We start from the raw sequence: 21,179 nt of genomic DNA on the forward strand, positions 1-21,179 counted from the left end.
GAACTAGCTTTTAGAATGATGACATTTTGCAGACTGGCTCTCCCATGAATGTTTGGCTGTTTGAGTGATGATCCAGAATTCCCAAAGGGTTAGAAAGATTTTTTCTTTAAAGTTGTTGACTGATTTTAGTGCTAGTGAAAGATGTCCTCTTGACTGACCTGGAGTCTGAAATTATCTTTTATCTGCAAAACAGGTGCAGCACCAGGACAAATTTCCCTATGTTGCCCTGTCAGTATGCCTCAGCATCATACTCACCTTTGTCTTGGCCTTTCTGCTGAAAAGGTTATCAGCTGTGGTGTAGTGGTATTTGTATGGTGGCCAAAGACTACAAACTTTCTTTATGCATACTGCCAAACTCTATCACATATCATTGACTTTTCAGTGCTATCTACTTGTGTTGAACTTGAACTACTGACCTATAATCTTCTAATTCAGATAGATTAAACAATGAGTTATCCCAGAAGTCTCATTAACTATAAAATCTTGCCCTGAAAGGTTATTTTATAATGATATTCTAGGTATAACTGTATCAGTCCCTAAACTTGTACCACTAGCAAAATACTAAAAGTAAATTTGTAGGTTGGAGTATTGGAGAGAATAGATACAATGGAAAAAATGCTTATAATAAATTTTCTAAATGTATTTTCAGACCATCTTCCCCAAAATATGGCACTTTAAAAACCATGTACTTTATTAGTTAGAACAGCATTTAAAAACAACAACAACAAACGCTATTGGCCCACAGATTAGATTTTAATCTACTGTTTAAATGCTCCTCTTATCTCTTCCCTCTCTCTGCCCACCTTGGATTTAGAATAGTTGTGAATTAAGAATTTGTTTTGCTTTCAGTACAAAATCATAACTGAACTTTTTCAGCTCAGATCCTACCATGATAGGTATAAAAACCTAAGATGGAACTTTTTCAAGTGATAATTAAAATGAGCAGTAATCCTAAATTAACTCTTATCCAGGCTTCTCCTCTTTCTCCACTTCTGTACCTTGAGACGTTCCCTTCTCATGTTGCGGAGAGTGACTTCAATAAAATTTTATCTGGAAAGCTCATATGTTTGAAGTCTTAAAAGACGTACATTGGGAGAATGTTTTGCTTTGTAAGCTTAAAAGTTGAAAATTAGTATTGTTGCAAAACAAAACTTGCTGAAACTTAGTCCACGCTTCTATCTGTAAGCTAAGTGTTAGCATTGCAGAAATTAAACAATTATGAAAATATTAAGGGTCAATAGTAGCAGTTGGATTTAAATTAGTTTTTAATGCAGCAGAGTGGCAAAAATGTCCACTGATTTTTTGACTGCTTCTGTAGGGTCATATCTTGAACTAGAGACACTAGCTCTTCTTCATACAGAAATAGTAAGACCAAATCAAGAATGCTTGTATTAGTTTTTGAGCACCTCTGTAGCAGAAAGAAGTTGCCATATTGTAGTACAATTTGTAAGTGTGTATTTGCTGGACTACAGGGATGAGTGCCATAGAAATGTCTATAAATGTACCTAGGGGCATCATAGACAAATGATGTCAGAGGTGGAGAGTGTAGTCCAGTGTACTGGGACTCAGGAGAGAAACAAGTTTTATTCACGGTTTTCCTGCTGACTGGCTTTGTAAGTTGGAGGAAGTCACTTCAACCCTCTCTGTTTCAGTTTTTCCCTCCCAACCTTTTTCTGACTTGTCTATTTTTATTGTAAGCTCTTCTGAGATGGGAAGGGACTATGTGATTGTACAGTGCCTAGCACAATGTGGTCCTGATCTCAACTGGGGCGTCTATGTACTGCTGTAATACCAAAAAACAATTAGGGATATAAGGGCTCCCCAAATTTGAAAGATACACATGCAAATAAAGGAGAACAACGGTTTAGTATGACATATTGGGTGCAACAATGAGTAGCAGAATGACAGTGGAAAACTTAGGCTGAATGTAAGAGAAAAAATTCATGCGAAAAGCATTTCATTAAACGAAACAAAACAAAAAATCTTCATTTAAAAATCAGTTAAGGCTGTGCAAGTGAATGTTTCTCTAGCACAACCAAAGAAGAGTCCAGAAAATTCCTAGTTAAGTCCTCAGCCATCCCTGGCAGTCTGCAACCAAAGCTTGCATTCTCTTTTATCTTACCTATATGACATCTCCTCTTTACATATTTATGTAAAATGTACAGTTTTTAATCCCCAAATACACAGAGCGGATAGAATAGAAATGGATATTTTTTGGCTGTTTGGTATGTTGGATTGAAGTACATAGATGTGTGCGTGTGTTTTAGATTTTTAGCTAATCTTGTTTGTGTGTTTGATTTTTAAATGGAGGAAATTGTTTAAGTAGAAATAGCTTGTACTAGTGTTTTCCCATATTGGGAAGTTGTTGTTTGTATGTTTGTAGTGGTGTGATTTGGATGATGCTGTGAAGAAAATATGATGACGTTTTGTGTTTTCTGTACTTGGATATTTGCATGTTTTGCGTAAATAGAAGCAGAAGGTGTGTATATCCTAAGTAGTAGATTTGAGGGTGGATGAAAGGCTTGCAGATGAAGATGTCTCTGGAGTGAAGCTACACCTGAGGCAACTTTTCTTTCTTCTAAATTTCCTCTACCTCATCCCTGGGGAGTCCCAGCCTGAGGGACCTGATCAGGTTTCATCAGTCCAGGACTACATCTGGGAAGGTTGATCATCTAAACTGGAGCATGTGGCGAATGGATCCCCTTGGATCACTATATGTCTGCTGCTTATTTGCTGAGTGAATGGCAGTGTGTGGTCCATCAGGAGGTCTTCAAGACTTGAAAATCAAAAAGGAATCCAACAAAAGTGGAAGCATGGTCCTAAATTCCCTGTAAGCTGTGTGGCCGAGCTGCAGCCTATTAAGCGCTACGCAGGCACTCGGGGAACCCAGCCCCGGCGGACCTGCCATGAACGGGGGACAGGTGCTCCTTGCCCGGCCTGGACCTGCCACGGCCAGGGGGCAGGTGCCCCGGCCCCAACTCAGCCTGGTCCCCAACTGCCACGGCTAGGGCTCCGCCCAGATGCTGCTGTTGTGGAGACAGAGCTGGGGGGGAGTCTTCTCTCCCCACCGTAGCCCCTGGGCAGCCTGCACCCAAACCCCTCATCCCTGGCCCCACCTCAGAGCCCGCACCCCAACCCTCCATCCCAGGACTGGAGCTGCCATGGCAGGGAGAGAGAGCTGGGGTGAGTCCCCCCCCCTTTGCCATAGCCCTGGGGCAGCCTGCACCCCAAACCCCTCATCCCTGGCCCCACCTCAGAACCTGCAGCCACAGCTGTAGCCCTCACACTCCTGCACCCCAACCTCTGCCCCAGCCCTGAGCCCCCTCCCACACTCTGAACCCCTCAGCCTCACCCCCAACACATGCATTTTGTTATGTGCATCAATATGGAGGTGTTGTGTGACACGCAACAAAATTCATTCCACGCATGTGTGGGAAAAATTAGAGGGAACACTGCATGGTCATATTGCTAAGGATGAGTACAAAAGAATAGCACAAGCATGTAGGAACAAAATCAGAAAGGCTAAGGCACAAAATAAGTTAAACCTAGAAAGGGAAGTAAGAAGAGGTTTTGTAAATACCTTAGGCGCAAGAGAAAAACAAAGGAAAGTATATGTTCAGTATGTAGCAGGGAAGGAGAGGTAATAATAGGTGCCTTCAAGAAGGCAGAGGTTTTTAATGCCTATTTTCCTTCAGTCTTCACTAAAAGAGTTGATGTGACCAGATGTTTAATACAATTAATATTGACAACAAGGAGGAAAGAATACAAGCCAAAATAGGGAAAGAACAAGTTAGATGTATTCAAGTAGTCCAGAGCCTGATGAAATTCATCCTAGGGTATTGAAGGACCTAGCTGAAGCTATGTCCGAAATGTCAGTGATTATCTTTGCAAGCTCATGGAGGATGGGTGAGGTTTCAGAGGACTGGAGAAGGAAAAACATAGCACCTATTTTTAAAAAGAGGAACAAAGAGGAGCTGGGGAATTATAGACCCGACAGCCTAACTTCAATACCTGGAAAGATACTGGAACAAATTATTAAATACTCATTTGTAAGCACCTAGAGGATAATAGGGTAATAATAATAATAGCCAACGTATTTGTCAGGAACAAATCATGCCAAGTCAACCAAATTTTCTTCTTTCACACAGTTACTGACCTAGAGAATAGATGGAGATTGTAGATGTGGTATATCTTGATTTTTAGTAATGCTTTTGACACAGCTCCACAAATTAGGGAAATGTGATCTTGATGAAATTTCCATAAGGAGAGTGCAAAATTGGTTGACAGAATAATCATCAATAATCATCAATGGTTTGCTGTCAGACTTGGGGATATATCTAGTGGGATCCTGCAGAGATTTGTCCTAGGTACAGTACTATTCAATATTTTCATTAATCATTTGGATAATGGAACAGACAGTTTGCTTCTAAAATCTGCCGATGACACCAAGCTCGGAGGGGTTGCAAGCACTTTGGAGGGCAGGATTTCAGGATTTCAGAGTGACCTTGACGAATTGGAAAATTCTCTGAAATCAACAACATGAAATTTAATAAAGACAAGTGCAAAGTGCTACATCTCAGAAGCAAAAATCAAACATACAACTACAAAATGGGGGAAAACTGCCTAAGCAGCAGTAATGCTAAAAAGGATAAGGCTTAAAAGTGAATCACAAATTGAGTGAGTCACCAGTGTGATAAGAACTAAGAATGGTCATGCTGGGTCAAACAAATGATCCATCTATCCCAGTATCCTATCTTCTAATAGAGGCTAATGCCAGATGCTTGAGAGAGAATGAACAAAATAGGGCAGTTATCAAGTGATCCATCCCCAGCTGTCTAGTCCCAGTTTCTGCAATGGAAGTGTGCATCTCGTGCAGGCAGATGATGTCGTTGTGACAACAGGATAAATCACTGCTGCATTTGGCTGCTGACAATCCTGCAATGTTGAGTTGCAGTACTCAGGGCTAGCCCGATGGCTCAAATGTTGGAGGAAGGAATTGCATCAGGAATGTCATCTGGCAAGTGATCAATATTCAGCCCTAGAAAGGACTTTCAGTGTGGTCTGCTGGTTGGATCATCAGTTTCCTGAGTATGAACTGAGTACTCACAGGGAGCGCAACAAGAATGTTGATCCTTTGCCATAGAGATCAGCTGCTGATCCATTGCTGATCCGTTCAAACATCTCAGATGCCACTGAGCTTACATCTACTAATTTCTGTGACTCAGGTGGGAAGTTTCCAGATCACAAATGTTGACAAGCCACCATATTTTAACTGGGACCAGAAAGTTCTGTCAAGACTATCTCACGCAGCAGTCCATGTAGGTGACTTAAACAGTCACCATCCTTACTAGGGATCCTCGGGGCATCAGATGCTAATGGAGACCAACTGGTGGAGTGGGCATCTAACAATGAACTTGCCGTCATCCATGATGCAAAGCAGGGAGGCGCTTTCTGTTTAGCCAGATGATCTTGTGAATATTCTCCTGATTTGTGCTGGGTGTTATCTGTGAATGGTCACTCCCTACCTGCATTATGTCTGGTCTTGGAAGATTCCCACACAACCAACACAGACCTTCTGTTATTCACATTGGCCTACAGCTCCCAATCATTAGAATCTTTAACAAACCAAGATGGGATTTCAGAAACGCAGACTGGAAGAAGTATACAGATGCTTTAGAATAAGGTCTTGTCTCTATACCATCATACATCATCCCAGTCGATGTAGCTTTCAGTCATTTCTGAGAAGCCATCTTCAAAGCTGCCTATGCATCCATTAAGCATGGCCATAATCTAGTCTATACACTGTGCCTGATGCTAAACGTGCTCAAGTTCTCCGTTTAATATGAATCCTCTGGTGATCCAAATGTAACTGACCCGTCTAATCGAGTTACTGGGTGCTACTAGATGGGCATGATGGAACGAGATGACTCAGAATCTAGACATAACTTACTCAAACTGGAAATGCTGGAATTTGATTATTCTGTGCAGTTCAGCAACCACTAGCCCTAAGCTGACCACTTGCATGCCAAATCAAGCTGTTTGACATCCGCTGAATGTGTCAAAGGCCCCAGATGAGAAGAATGTCAGATGACAGTTCCATGACACATAGTGTCAGTTCCATCAGACAAAAAACACTCGGTAACTCAGAGCTGTTCACAGCCATAGACTGGATGTTTTCAGAGAACTATCCACAATGACTCCAAGATCTCTTTCTTGAGTGGTAACAGTTAATTTAGACCCCATCATTTTGACTGTGTCGTTGGGATTATGTTTTTCCAGTGTGCATTACTGTGCATTTATCAACATTGAATTTCATCTGCCATTTTGTTGTCCAGTCATCTAGTTTTGTGAGATCCCTTTGTAATTCTTCACAGTCCTCTTCGGATTTAACTGTCTTCAGTAATTTTGTATGGTCTGCAAACTTTGCCACCTCAATGTTTATCCCTTTTCCCATCATTTATGATTATGTTGAACAGCACTGGCCCCAGTACAGATCCTTGGGGAACCCTGTTATTTACCGCTCTCAACTGTGAAAACTGACCTTTTATTCCTACCCTTTGTTTCCTATCTTTTAACCAGTTACTGATCCATGAGCAGACTTTCCCTCTTATCCCATAACTGTTTTTTTGAAGTAATATCTTTGTCTCCTTTTTTGCTGTAGTGGAGGGGTGAAAGGTTTGTTTTAAATTGATTCAGAGCTCATACTGCTGCTACTAAAAGTATGATAGTTTTACTACCTTGGAAACAGATGATGCATTATAGACCCTTTTTTTGCATGCATATGGTTATTCCTCTCCAGCTATGTAATTCATGGCTCTATAAACTGCTTTAGAATGCACTAAATGAAAATGCCAATTCATTTTATTCACTTGACTAGATTATGTCTCTGTGGTTCATATGCTTTTCAGTATAACCATTGTATTTCAGTATTAACTAGGGTATACCTATTCAGTTGTGGATATGATTATGGGGCTGAGGTTTTCTGTATCTCAAGCTTTCTGGTGAATTAGGCTGTGCATGCTTCAAATGGAGGTGGACAGCAGCAGTGCACAGTGACTCAATACCAAGGCTTATCATTAAGGTAGGGGAGGAAAGCTTAAACAACCAGTTGCCAAAGCTTGAAGTACTACTCTCCTATACGTTGACCACATGTCCTGTCCCTCTGAAGTACCTCTATCACCTGTTGAAATTATTGTTTGTTTGTATTACTATAGCACAGAGGAGCCCTAATTATGGATCAGGAACCCATTGTGCTAGGTGCTGTACAAACACAGAACAAAAAGACAGTCCCTGCCCCAAGAAGCTTACAATTTAGGTCTAAGACGGAAGACAACAGACCGATATACACAAACAAGAAAGTACAATTAAACAAGAGGCAGTATTGGTCAGCATGGTTGGCAGTAATTTCTGCATACCAATAGCTGTTTGGTTTGCCATTATGACTTTCTGTGAATCAACTTGCCTGAGTAGACACAATAAAAAATAACAGATTTGCATATTTGTGCATGAACCATCTGAAGGTCCGTTATCCCTATTAAGAACCAAACTGTCTCAGATACTGGTAAGCCCCTACTGACAGATCTGAATCTGATAAACACAGATGCATTTTTTTCCATTCTTTGAGTGAGGATAACATGTAGGAAGTCAGTTCTTTATTTTGAAATGGATTACAATTTCAGATATTTAACTCAAACTTTTAATATTTTCAACAGAGTGGGGAAAAATACAATTCCCATTTTTAATTTTTTTTGGAGGGGGGAGGAAGAAGAAAAAGTTGATTGTACATAGACAAATGTCAGCATATGGTGACATTCCATTTTTTTTTTCTTTTTAAAGTGCACCTTGAGTCTAAACTGCTTTTTAAGAAGAGGCTCTTTAAAGAGGAGGGAACAAAGTTCTTACCAGTATTTCTTTATTCCATGAAAGACCCAGGAGATCTTTTGTTGTTGTTTTGTTCTACTCCACTTGTTAAACAACTGAAGTCTATTTGATTGAAGGAGGTTTGTAATGACTGGGTTGTTTTTAGTGGTGCTTTCGTGAAAAGAACTTGGCAGGGGATTTGAAATGAAAAGAAGTTCTCACCATGGCTGGAGGAAAATCCACAATGTAAATTTTTATAAAAATTAATAGCTTTTGGTGAACTTTCTTGCTGTCACTGAACACTACAGACTAGCAACACTGGCTCTGTATAGACTCAATGCAGATAGATGCAATGTAAGTTTCATTGCATAGATCTACCATAATAAATCCATAGTGATTCATTTCTATTATTTCAGAGTTTAGCATGTCCTGAGAATAAACAGTCAGTTGAATCAAAATTTCTACTCACTTTATGATCTGTTTAAATGCTCACTGTGTACTAGTTTTTGACCAATAAACTCATTTCACTTGTTACCCATGTCAGGTTTAAATCTAAAATATAAAATGTAGTTTTTTATTAAAATCAGTATTCAGTCTAGCATCTGAAATGTTTATCTGTTCAGTGGTGGTCCAGAATGAATTCTGAACTCCAGGTCCAATCTGATCATAACCCCTAAACAGATGGTTGGACTGCTTGTTTTATTCAATGAAGATCTAAGTGGGTTTTTCCAAAATACTATTCTGTAATTAACTTGTGGTTAAAATGAAATAGATAAAATAATAACACTCCTAAAAGCATGTCTCTCTAAAGTTCTAGCCACCTTAGTCATCAATTAAAAATTGATTCCTAATCAGTAAGGCTATAGTGAAACAAAATCTCACCTAATCACCCAGCGTTTAACTATGTCAGCCAAAAAAGAATGGTTGTAGTGGAAGTGGGCAGAGCTACTGGCTACCGCAGTCCTTCCAAAATGCCTGCTTAAAAATATGGGCTTTGCCTGGAGTGTCTACAGATTTGGGATATTTAAGAGCAAGTGGGGATGTGAATTCCAAAGTTATCTGACCTTTCATTACAGCATCTTATTGGTCTCTTTAGCAAACTGGCCAAAGACTGAAATATCCTCTACCACTGAGAGGAGGCCCTTTGAGGACAGGGTGGAAGCAAATGGCAGGGTAGGGCGGGAATGGCTGCATTATCACTATCAGTGCTGTGCCTTTTTATGAGTAAGTGGAGGGTGATAATTTCCATTATGGTCATTCTGGTAGGATTTAGCTTTAGTGGCTTAATGTTAAAAAGCAAGGAGGACCAAGAACTTCTTTCCTTCTAGCTTGCTCTTTCCTATGAATAGTAGGGAAAAGAATGAATTGGTGACTTTGTGTGAGTTCACGGATCTTACTTAAAGGTGTAAAATGTTTATTTTGAATAATTTGTCCAAGAATGCCCTTTGTCATTGCAGCCGCCTTAAGTATTTTTGCAGCCACTTTTGCGTCCTTCCCATGTTCTGTGATTCTGGGTTTGTTAAGAATAATTAATTTGGGAGAAATCCTTAACATTGAATCATGGTTTTTAAAAATAAATAAATATGGACATATTTATTTAGCACTGAGAGTATAGTAGGTACTTTACAGATGTGAGAAGCAATCCTTACACTAGAACACTTAGATAAATAGCCTAAATACAGACAAAGTTCAGGAGAAAGATGCAGTGTAAAAGTTTGGTGCTTAAGGTGATCAACTGGGATGTCTTTTATGTTCCAAGATTTTCACAAATTATCAATAATGTATTGCACTGTATTTTTATAACGGTTTTCTTTTTTGCTAGGCACGTGCTTTAACACCCCAGATAGCAGAAACGGATGCCATTCGATTTTTGGTTGGGACACAGTCTCTCAAATATGATAATCAGGTAAACTTTTGTCAGAATAATACATGTTAAGTATCAGGAATATTCTTTAACTTTTTTTACTGGTATATTACTTCACTTTCCTGCCAAGTTTGAGCATTAGATGCTTTATTTTAAAAAATGTGTTATGTGAACAAAATTTTGATAACTAGTTAGGTGAATGAGATGTCATTTTTTTTTTTAAAAGGTTAATATATTTTCATAGTCACCCCATTTTCTAAGACTGGTGAATAATTAATTAAAAATGTTTATCATAACTTATTTGAGAGAAATTACAAATGAATCAAATGAGTTACTTAACAAATATTATTTGTCCAGTTCTATTACTAAGTTACTGCTTTTGATTTTGTAGAACCAATTTAAACTGCAGAACAGGTAACACAATTAAAATAAAATCCTGCTTTCCATTTTGAAATTGTAGTTAAGCCCTCATGATTTACTTCAGTGGAACTCCTTAAAGACATGTATGTGTAAGTAATAGGCTCATGGGAATAGAGCTGTAGACAAACTTCATTTTTTATCTGTGAATATCCATAAAACTTCCATCACTGTGTTTCTGCAGGGAGTAAAGGCTACAGTGACGTACAGCCTATAGACAGCCATCTTTTTTGTCCAAGCTTTCCTTGTAAAAGTAAAATAGCTGACTTTTTATAAGATGAACCTTAGGACAAGCCTTGATATTGAAGGGCAGGCTGGAGCCCTAAACTAGATTAAAAAACCCATAGTGTTAGTACAGTCACTAACTTTTCACATTAGAATAGTTTCAGTAACAGTATTTATTCACTAATACCTTTAGCACACACACAGAGCTTGGATTCAGGAGGTGCATGGTGCTGTAGTGTGCTGACACTTCTCTCAAGCTTCTATCTTATTCTTATAAGATAATCTTATTATCTATCTTATTTCTTCTATCTTATTTCTTATTCTAATTCTTATATCTTATTCTCCAGAATCTCAGCTTTCATTTTTTTTTTGAAGTCAATCTCTAGCTATTATGATTGCAAAGAAAACCTCAAATGTGAGGAGTATAAATGACATAAAGAGAGAGGAGAGAGCCTGGAACAGAAGCTCATCACCATTCATCTCAGTGAAGTTTCGTCTCAGATGCCCAGTAGTAACTTTAATGTCAACATGAACTGTTTTTTGTTTTTCATGTTCTGTTTCTCATTTTGGTGCTATTAGTAGGTGTTGAGTTTGAGAGATATTCCCCTCCCTCCCCCCAGCCAGTCAAGAAGGAGCCGAGCCCAAGGAGCCTAGCAGAGTGCATGGACAAAGTCATGCTCTGTCAATGGGGAGCTGAGCTCAGAGGGCATGCACAATCATATTTTGAAAAGCTGCACAATCCAATGTGAGCAGTTTCTCACTTTGGTGGTTCATATGGTTGGAACAGTACAACCACCTTCCCCCTCAGTTTAACCACTGAACACAGCATCCATAATGGCATAGCAAACACAGCTGTTTCACCTTGTTTGTTTGTACAGTCACATTGGCATTCTGTAGTATGAAAACCAGACCTTTGCCCTGAAAAGCTTACTCCTTCCAACTGACAGAGAATGTGATGAAAAATAAAAACATACCAAGAGTGGGAGACTGAGGAGACACGATAAAATAGGGGTGGGAAAACTTTTTGGCCTGAGGGCCACATCTGGGTGGGGAAATTGTAGGAAGGGCCATGAATGTAGGACTGGGGCAGGGGGTTGGGGTGTGGGAGGTGGTGCAGTATGCAGGAAGGGGCTCAGGGCAAGGGGTTGGGGCAGAGGAGGAGTGCAGGGCGTACAAGGGGGCTCAGGGCAGGGGTTTGGGGTACGAGGTCCAGGAGGGGTTGGGGTGCAGGCTCCGGCCCAGCACTGCTTACCTGGAGTGGCTCTGGGATGGCAGCGGCATGCACCAGGAAGCCGCCGGCACCACAGCCCCTGAGGGAGGGTGGGCAGAGGGCTCTGTGCGCTGCTCTTACCTGTGGGTACCTCCCACAAAGCTCCCATTGGCCCCGGTTCCCCGTTCCTGGCCAAAGGGTGCTTTGGGGGAGGTACCCACAGGCAAGAGCAGCGCGCAGAGCCCTCTGCCCCCGCTCCCGTAGGGGCCAGAGGGACGTGGTGCTGGCCAATTCCTGGTGCAGGGTCTGCGGCGCCACGGGGCGGGCAATCCCGCGGGCTGGATCCAAAGCCCTGAGGTGCTGGATCTGACTCACGGGCCATAGTTTGCCCACCCCTGCGATAGAAAATGTAGGGAAGGGATCAATGTTCCTAGAGTATTTTCAAAATGCAGATTATTTTGTTTTTCTCCTGTTAAATATAACCTAGCATGCAAGGGAGAACAGATGGAGCCAAAGTTAGCAATGGAAAGCTACCTGAAACTGAGTTTTAGAGAGGGGAAACCACCTGGTGTATAAATAATAATAAGAGAAGCTGTTCAAGGTATAGAGATCTGGGTGCAGTGTTTATATATCTGTATAAGCTATGATTGGCAGAGGGAGAAGAAAATGACTTACAGAAAAAATTTAGTTTAAAAAAAAAACAACCAAGGAGCAAAACCTTTTTTTCATTGTTATATCTTAGACAGTGAAATGCCTGAAGATTAACTATTGACTGTGAAGGTGTTTTATACTAACTGGCAAAAAGAAAAGGAGTACTTGTGGCACCTTAGAGACTAACAAATTTATTAGAGCATAAGCTTTCGTGAGCTACAGCTCACTTCATCGGATGCATTTGGTGGAAAAAACAGAGGAGAGATTTATATACACACACACAGAGAACATGAAACAATGGGTTTATCATACACACTGTAAGGAGAGTGATCACTTAAGATAAGCCATCACCAACAGCAGGGGGGGGAAGGAGGAAAACCTTTCATGGTGACAAGCAGGTAGGCTAATTCCAGCAGTTAACAAGAATATCAGAGGAACAGTGGGGGGGTGGGGTGGGAGGGAGAAATACCATGGGGAAATAGTTTTACTTTGTGTAATGACTCATCCATTCCCAGTCTCTATTCAAGCCTAAGTTAATTGTATCCAGTTTGCAAATTAATTCCAATTCAGCAGTCTCTCGTTGGAGTCTGTTTTTGAAGCTTTTTTGTTGAAGTATAGCCACTCTTAGGTCTGTGATCGAGTGACCAGAGAGATTGAAGTGTTCTCCAACTGGTTTTTGAATGTTATAATTCTTGACGTCTGATTTGTGTCCATTCATTCTTTTACGTAGAGACTGTCCAGTTTGGCCAATGTACATGGCAGAGGGGCATTGCTGGCACATGATGGCATATATCACATTGGTAGATGCGCAGGTGAACGAGCCTCTGATAGTGTGGCTGATGTGATTAGGTCCTATGATGGTATCCCCTGAATAGATATGTGGACAGAGTTGGCAACGGGCTTTGTTGCAAGGATAGGTTCCTGGGTTAGTGGTTCTGTTGTGTGGTGTGTGGTTGCTGGTGAGTATTTGCTTCAGATTGGGGGGCTGTCTGTAAGCAAGGACTGGTCTGTCTCCCAAGATCTGAGAGAGCGATGTCTCGTCCTTCAGGATAGGTTGTAGATCCTTGATGATGTGTTGGAGAGGTTTTAGTTGGGGGCTGAAGGTGATGGCTAGTGGCGTTCTGTTGTTTTCTTTGTTGGGCCTGTCCTGTAGTAGGTGACTTCTGGGTACTCTTCTGGCTCTGTCAATCTGTTTCTTCACTTCAGCAGGTGGGTATTGTAGTTGTAGGAATGCATGATAGAGATCTTGTAGGTGTTTGTCTCTGTCTGAGGGGTTGGAGCAAATGCGGTTATATCGTAGCGCTTGGCTGTAGACAATGGATCGAGTGGTATGATCTGGATGAAAGCTAGAGGCATGTAGGTAGGAATAGCGGTCAGTAGGTTTCCGATTTAGGGTGGTGTTTATGTGACCATCGCTTATTAGCACCGTAGTGTCCAGGAAGTGGATCTCTTGTGTGGACTGGTCCAGGCTGAGGTTGATGGTGGGATGGAAATTGTTGAAATCATGGTGGAATTCCTCAAGAGCTTCTTTTCCATGGGTCCAGATGATGAAGATGTCATCAATGTAGCGCAAGTAGAGTAGGGGCATTAGGGGACGAGAGCTGAGGAAGCGTTGTTCTAAGTCAGCCATAAAAATGTTGGCATACTGTGGGGCCATGCGGGTACCCATCGCAGTGCCGCTGATTTGAAGGTATACATTGTCACCAAATGTGAAATAGTTATGGGTCAGGACAAAGTCACAAAGTTCTGCCACCAGGTTAGCCGTGACAGTATCGGGGATACTGTTCAAAAACCAGTTGGAGAACACTTCAATCTCTCTGGTCACTCGATCACAGACCTAAGAGTGGCTATACTTCAACAAAAAAGCTTCAAAAACAGACTCCAACGAGAGACTGCTGAATTGGAATTAATTTGCAAACTGGATACAATTAACTTAGGCTTGAATAGAGACTGGGAATGGATGAGTCATTACACAAAGTAAAACTATTTCCCCATGGTATTTCTCCCTCCCACCCCACCCCCCACTGTTCCTCTGATATTCTTGTTAACTGCTGGAATTAGCCTACCTGCTTGTCACCATGAAAGGTTTTCCTCCTTTCCCCCCCCTGCTGTTGGTGATGGCTTATCTTAAGTGATCACTCTCCTTACAGTGTGTATGATAAACCCATTGTTTCATGTTCTCTGTGTGTGTGTATATAAATCTCTCCTCTGTTTTTTCCACCAAATGCATCCGATGAAGTGAGCTGTAGCTCACGAAAGCTTATGCTCTAATAAATTTGTTAGTCTCTAAGGTGCCACAAGTACTCCTTTTCTTTTTGCGAATACAGACTAACACGGCTGCTACTCTGAAACCTATACTAACTGGGTAATTACATGTAATTTTTTGCCTAGGATAAACTATCTTTGACTTCACGGAGTATTTAGCAAAGGATTTAATTACTAGTTTTTAAGGACGAAGCACCCGCTAGTTGTCACCTAATATCCAATGAGTTTCAAATCATTAACATTTACTGAAAAGGAAGTGTTGACATGGTTCTGAGAAGGTGACTGTGGGCACTAATTCTTTACTCTAACCCTGTAGGTACATGTTGACCCTGCATCAAGCACTTTTTTTCACTATCTGACTTTTTTTCTCTTTTTCAAGGGAATAGAACTAACATTAGAGGTGCAGGGCTTTTAGTGGACTATTAACAAATAGTTGTGGTTAGTGGCACTTAGCTGTGCTTCATGCTATCATCTTCTCCCAGCTAGTCATTAATCCCCAAGAAATGCTATAGGCCTTAATAATTGTTGCTTAATTCTGCACCATTTTTTCCCCATTACTTGACCTATCTTTAGTAGCTGGCTGACACCTTTGGTGCTGTGACTTCTAATGAGGCGCTATACAGTCAGGAGGGTTTTTCACATAGCATCAATATATGCAGAATCTCTTGTTCTGTTTCAAGTCACGTAAAGGTGTGTTGTAGAAGAAAGCTAGTTATAGAGCTGTCCTGATTTATGGAAGTAGGAAGTTCAAAAACAGCTTTGCAGCAGAAGAAATGGAGGTATTTACAGAAGGTTAACTCGAAACAGAAAACACTTAATTTGTAACATTTATATTAAAAGTGTAGGAACAATAATAATTCAGCACATAAACCAAAAGAATACCTTTTACCCTTATATAAGGCCCTCAAAGTCATATAGACAGTTTCTACTCTGCTGTGAAGATACTGCTTCAGCTGATCTCACAGCTATCAGGTAACTTTGCAGAAGCGAAGAGTCAACTCTTGCAGGTTGAGGATAAATCCTTGATTAGAATAAAATTTCACATTTGCAAAAGGTTATTTATTTTTATGTCCTTTTGGTGTAGGGAAAATATGAAATATCCTTCCTTGGTAGCTGTGACATGCATCCTAGGTGATCTTTGATGTCTTACTTGAACAACATTGATTAGTACATTTCAGAGTTGAAGCCCATATAAGAGTGTGATGTGAGGTGGTTTGTCTTATTTGCCATTATGGCATCGGATTGTGTTAAGTATAAATTTGGCCCAAATGTATTTGAAGAAAATACTAAATGTGAATGACAGAACAACTAACAAGATTTCATCAACTTTAGAAATATGTGCTGAATGCTCACAATGGCCAGGCTAAGAAGAACATTAGCACAGAAACCATGGAGAGAAAATATTTCTTTTCTGTTGTTAAGCCCCCTCCCTTCTTACTTACAGCAGGCCAACATATTCACACTTCGCTGTAGCATCTCTTCTTGTACCTAGGATGCATGTCACAGCTACAAAAGAAGGATATTTCATGTTTTCCCCTACACCAAAAGGATATAAAAATAAATAAAATTTCACATTTGACAAAAGGCTATTTTAATCAAGGATTTATCCTCAACCTGTATGAGTTGACTCTTCACTTCTGCGAAGTTGCCTGGTAGCTGTGAGATCAGCTGAAGCAGAATCTTCACAGCAAAGTAGAAACTGTCTATATGACTTTGAAGGGCCTTATATAAGGCCCTTCAAGGTATTCTTTTGGTTCATGTGCTGAATGACCCACTTACTTTGGTTAGTGGGGGACTATAATACACATTGTTGAAGTAAATGGATTTTTGATTTGTAGTTCACCTTTAGGGAACCAATTGCACTGCAAGGAGTCTACTTAATAATTTCAGTAGAAGGTTTCATATTTTTTGAGGGAGCTGAGAGTAAGGAAAAGATGCAGACAGGCAGGACTGATGTATTGCATGCTGCAGCATTGGCATAAAGTTTTAGTTTGACTCTTCCCATATGCAGGATAGTACAGTGATTCTCACATTCTAAAATCCTGCTATATTATCTTTCTCTTGCTTGAAATGGTGAACTGGAGGGATCCTATCTGTCTCAGGGATGCAAGACTGAGAAGCAATTGTAAAAGATTCACATTGTAGGAATAATAGGAATTGCCCTTCAGTCCTTACTTTGGGGCTGTTTGGAGGTACTTTAGGCCAAAGAGTTATAAAAGGAAGGAATTCTTCCACTGACTCTAATTCCAGTGTCCATTGCTATTGTCTTCTCTTTATCTTCACGTCCCAAATTAATACAGTATTTTGCTCCCAGTTTGTCTGCAAATAGTTGGAATTGTAAGTTTATCCAGTACAAGTATGCATTTTACCTTTTATAAAGAGTCTCATAACATACTTTACTGAGACTGTCAAGAGCTAAAAAGAGAAGGCCTGAAGGTCAGAGATAAAGATGAAATGAGGGAGAAATCATAGATGACGCAGCACAAGTCATAATGTGCAGTTGTGGGAAAAGGATGTAGCGGAGGCCAAGGTAGGGTCTGGCAGAGTAGATCATGCTCAAGCAATAATTAAGGTAACGTAAAACCAGGGACAATATTTTGAAAGGCAGAGGGTCACTTTAAATTGGACAGGAGGATAGATATGTCTTGGTATAGGGGATGAATAATGTCTCGCTTCATAGATGGATTCATGGTTTGGGTCATCAGATGATGACTGGAGAGAGATGATTCCTTGAGCATTTTAGATTCTTGGATGTCTTAGAGTCTGACAGGAGACTAGGAGAATGGTACTGGTATCGGGAACCAAAGTCCAATTTAAGAAAGTAATTGCTGAAGGGAGCACTGAAGAGAGTGAGGAAAAGATGAATACTAATTTGAGATGAACAAGACTAGAGGATATAACCCTTGCTGTGGTTGGGAGTTGATGTATTGAGAGCAAGATCATCTCGTAGTGAAGGGAATACTCAGTACTGCAAAACTAAACAAACAAATCCTAAAATTGGATTGTTTGGTTCTATCTAGCACATTAAACACTTCAAAAAAAATTGCCTACAGCACTGTGTGGCTAAACTTTTAGTATGACCTAATTTAATAATAGGGAATAGGATGTCTTTAGTTTAATTTCTTTTCTTCGCCATGCGGAGGGTTCTATTGTTGAACCTCTGATAGGGCTTACTAGCATGGGTAAAGTTACTCATGCATGTTAAGTGTTTTTCGGGGGCAGTCTTAGTCTGTTTCCCCTGCTTTTTGTGCGAGTCTTCCACATGGTAGCTGAGGAAATAAAGCTAATTTTTAAAAATAGGGAAAAGTGTTTATAAAACAAAAGAAAAAATTGACAAGGGGGAGGTTTGTGAGTAACACCTGAAACCACTTGTTAAATTTGATAAACAATTGGCTAGATTCTAAGTTGACTGTTATAAGTTGAAAGGTTGAAATTTTTTTCCCTGTCAATTTTTTAAAATGGTGACAGATTTCCTGATGTCGGTGATAAGTGCAGATGTATATACAGTAGCTGAAGAGAGAATGCTGATAAACTTCTAGTAGGGCATCAATTTTCCTATTACATCTACTAATAATCCCTCCGCCTATCCATTTAAGGGAGATTCATTTCTGTTGATCTGAATACAGAATTATCTTAGACATCTAATGGAGGGTTTGAATGCTAGCAAAGTGATCAGCTGCAAGTTTAGGGCTCATTTTCTGTTAACCATCAAATGGAAAATGCAGTTGAATGCTGTAGTTGCAGCACCAGGGGGAAAAAACAAAAGGTATTTCTTCACAATAAGATAATCACTTTTTTTAGAGAAAATATCCTGCATGAAATTAAAGAGTTATATTGTTAGTATAACAATTAATTAAAGTAGATATCAGTCATAAAACTCATATTACATGGTTCTGTGCTGTCATCATGTATAATTAAGACCCACAGGAAAACAGTGGAGCCCTAATGTTATCTTTTTATTGTATTTGTAGATTCACATAATAGATTTTGATGATGAAAATAACATTATAAACAAAAATGTTCTCATCCATCAAGTGGGTGAAATTTGGCACATTAGTGCCAGTCCTGCAGATAAAGGTGTGCTAGCAACCTGCTACAATAAAAGTAAGTGCATTTTAACAACTTATTTGAACTTGTGTTTTAATATTTATGGGATGTACAATAGCTGCACATCTGGCAATACATGAGTAGCTTAAAATGGGATCTCTTTTCACTTTTCCAAAACGCTTTCTTAAATATACATTATTGAAGCAAGATAGAAAAATAAATCTAAGTTGTTTGCCTGATTAAATTTACTGAACTAGAGGTGCCCTATATCTATATTTTTATAGGCTTCTGTACTTTTAGAGTTCATGTTTACTGGTTTTTCAAACTGGTAACGTAAAAGGTGGTTTCAAAATAGTGTATTGCCATCACTAATCTCTTCTAGAAAGCGCAGAAACATTTTAATATAGTAGTTACAAATTACATATATAATACTCATATATACATACATATACATATATAATACACATAGAGGATTGTATAGCTTTTACCTAAAATATCTCACCAGCAACAGCTTAAGACTCTTTGACCAGCCTAAACTTGCATGTACAGCTATTGTCTGAAGATGCTCTGTATACTTCCTGGGCTAGAATATGTGGAGACTACATATTTTGAGATTTGAAAAAATCACTCTTTTCCCACTAGTTAGTGGGAAGTTTATCTCTGGCAAGCAAAGGGACCTATGATATTAGTTTTGAATAAATATTCAGTTTCGTTAAAATAAATTCTAGGCCATACTTTTTTGAAGATAACCTTCTAAGTGTGAATAGAATATAAATTAACATTTATTTTCCTGAATCTCGAGGCTGATTCAGAGCCTCAGTACTTCTCATACTTCAACCTTTTTGCTGTATCTGTGAAATTAAGACTCTGCTCACCTATGCCGGTATTCTAACCCATTAATAAAAATGGTAATAAATAACATTTTCTTACGCTTAACAAAACTAAGACTAATTCATAGTGGATGGGTACAGTAACAAACTTTTTTGGTTTTCTGAAGGGGGAATTGGACTGAAAGTGCAAATCGTTACAAAACAATTTGTAAAACAAAATGTTACTGGCATGACTTATTGGGCATAACTTCCTCACCTTGCCAGTGATCCATGGGGAAGGTTGAAAGAGCAGGAATCTGTCCTAAAATTCTATATCTATTTAAACAACTTCAGGATAGTTTCTCAGTAGCTCCTTGATGTATACTCTGTTTGTTTAAAAAAAACAAAGAAACCAAAAAAAGCCCCTCTAGTTTCTTAATGCTGTTTTTCTTTAGTTTTCTTGAGCTGGTGAGTACTAATTTTGAAGAGCTTTGAATTGTGCATAGTGTGTAATGTGTTAAAGAGCAAATTAGATACTTGTTTTTATTTACAGTTGTGGAGTAGGTAAGTAGATGATGTCCCATTCATTTTTTCAGTTTTTACATATAAAACTTTGAATGTAAACATTAATAGTTTTACACTATGTCTGAAAGTTTTACACTTTGGATTTTTTATTTCTAGAAAATATTACACTTTAATGAAAATATTTCTAAAATCACTGTTCAAGACTGTATCATGTTGCATTGTTTGTAATAGGAATATGTGTAATAGTTTAAGAATTGCATTTGTTTGATAGGTAGCTTATTTAATATTTTTATACTAGAGAAGATGGGGCTGAATCTAAACACCTCAATTTTTTTGTAATGTTCTGTTTCAATCTCTATCCATTTTTTATCTCTGCAGCTTGGATCCATGTCTCATTCACGTTTGTTTTTTCCGTTCTAGCCTGTGTGTATTCTAGCTCACGTTTGTTTGTTTGCTTCAACAAGTTTATGTATATTAAGTTGTATTATTTGGGCTTCATGCATCTTCATTTAGAATAATCGGCCACAAGCATTTGAGAGAAAACAAGTTCTGATTCAGAAATTATTACTGATGTTTCTAAATAACAATGTATGGAGTAGAAAGCACACAGTGTGGTGGTCTTATAACAAGGAATATTGAATGTAGTAGGCAACTTACTTTAAGTAATAATGCAAGCAAATGAAACAATCAAAACCCTTTTAAAGCTACTACTTAGGCTGCATATTTTTGTCACTGTAAGAAGAGCCTCTAACTTTCCTCTTGTCTAGCTACCAGACATATTAGGGGTTGTCTTGGGATAGCCTTAGTTATTCAAATTGAAGCCATCTCTTAATTGGCAGCATAAAACTCTTTCTGGAAAATTTAGATAGGCTCCCATTTTCAGCCATAATATTAATTTTAGCTTTCAAGTCTCTGCATTATATTGTGTCTCCCTATTTCTATTACCTTACTCCCTATAGACCATTTAATCAGCTGTGTTCCTCTACTTAGTATTTGCTAAATCATGTTAGTGCCACATGGAAAACTGAGATGGTATTCTAATAATTTTATTTTTCCTTCTTTCTGGATCTCTTCTGTTTGAACTTCTTGTAAATTAGTTTGTCATCCATAACAGAAGTTGCCTTCTTATCTTGGACATATTTGTTTAGTTATATTCTTGTTTTTAACTTGATTATTATAATGCATATGGAGATGTCTTCTATGTAATGGACAATTACGTAAGTCCTGTCTGGTAATTTTTGATACTTGAAAAGATGTTATGGTGCTAAATTTCACTGGAAATTGATAAGAAATTTTTTGGATGAGA

The 21,179-nt window shown here is 39.1% G+C and overlaps 1 protein-coding gene across 1 annotated transcript in view; it reads left to right on the forward strand.

The window, feature by feature from the left end:
• Positions 1 to 21,179, forward strand: part of EIPR1 (EARP complex and GARP complex interacting protein 1) — a 180,668-nt gene that overhangs the window by 3,248 nt on the left and 156,241 nt on the right. Inside the window, 2 exon segments of the mRNA XM_038394569.2 lie at positions 9,683 to 9,766; positions 18,464 to 18,596. Coding sequence (XP_038250497.1) covers positions 9,683 to 9,766; positions 18,464 to 18,596 — 217 coding nt within the window.

Source organism: Dermochelys coriacea, chromosome 3, assembly GCF_009764565.3.
Source record: "Dermochelys coriacea isolate rDerCor1 chromosome 3, rDerCor1.pri.v4, whole genome shotgun sequence".
In the NCBI taxonomy this organism is placed as follows: domain Eukaryota; kingdom Metazoa; phylum Chordata; order Testudines; family Dermochelyidae; genus Dermochelys; species Dermochelys coriacea.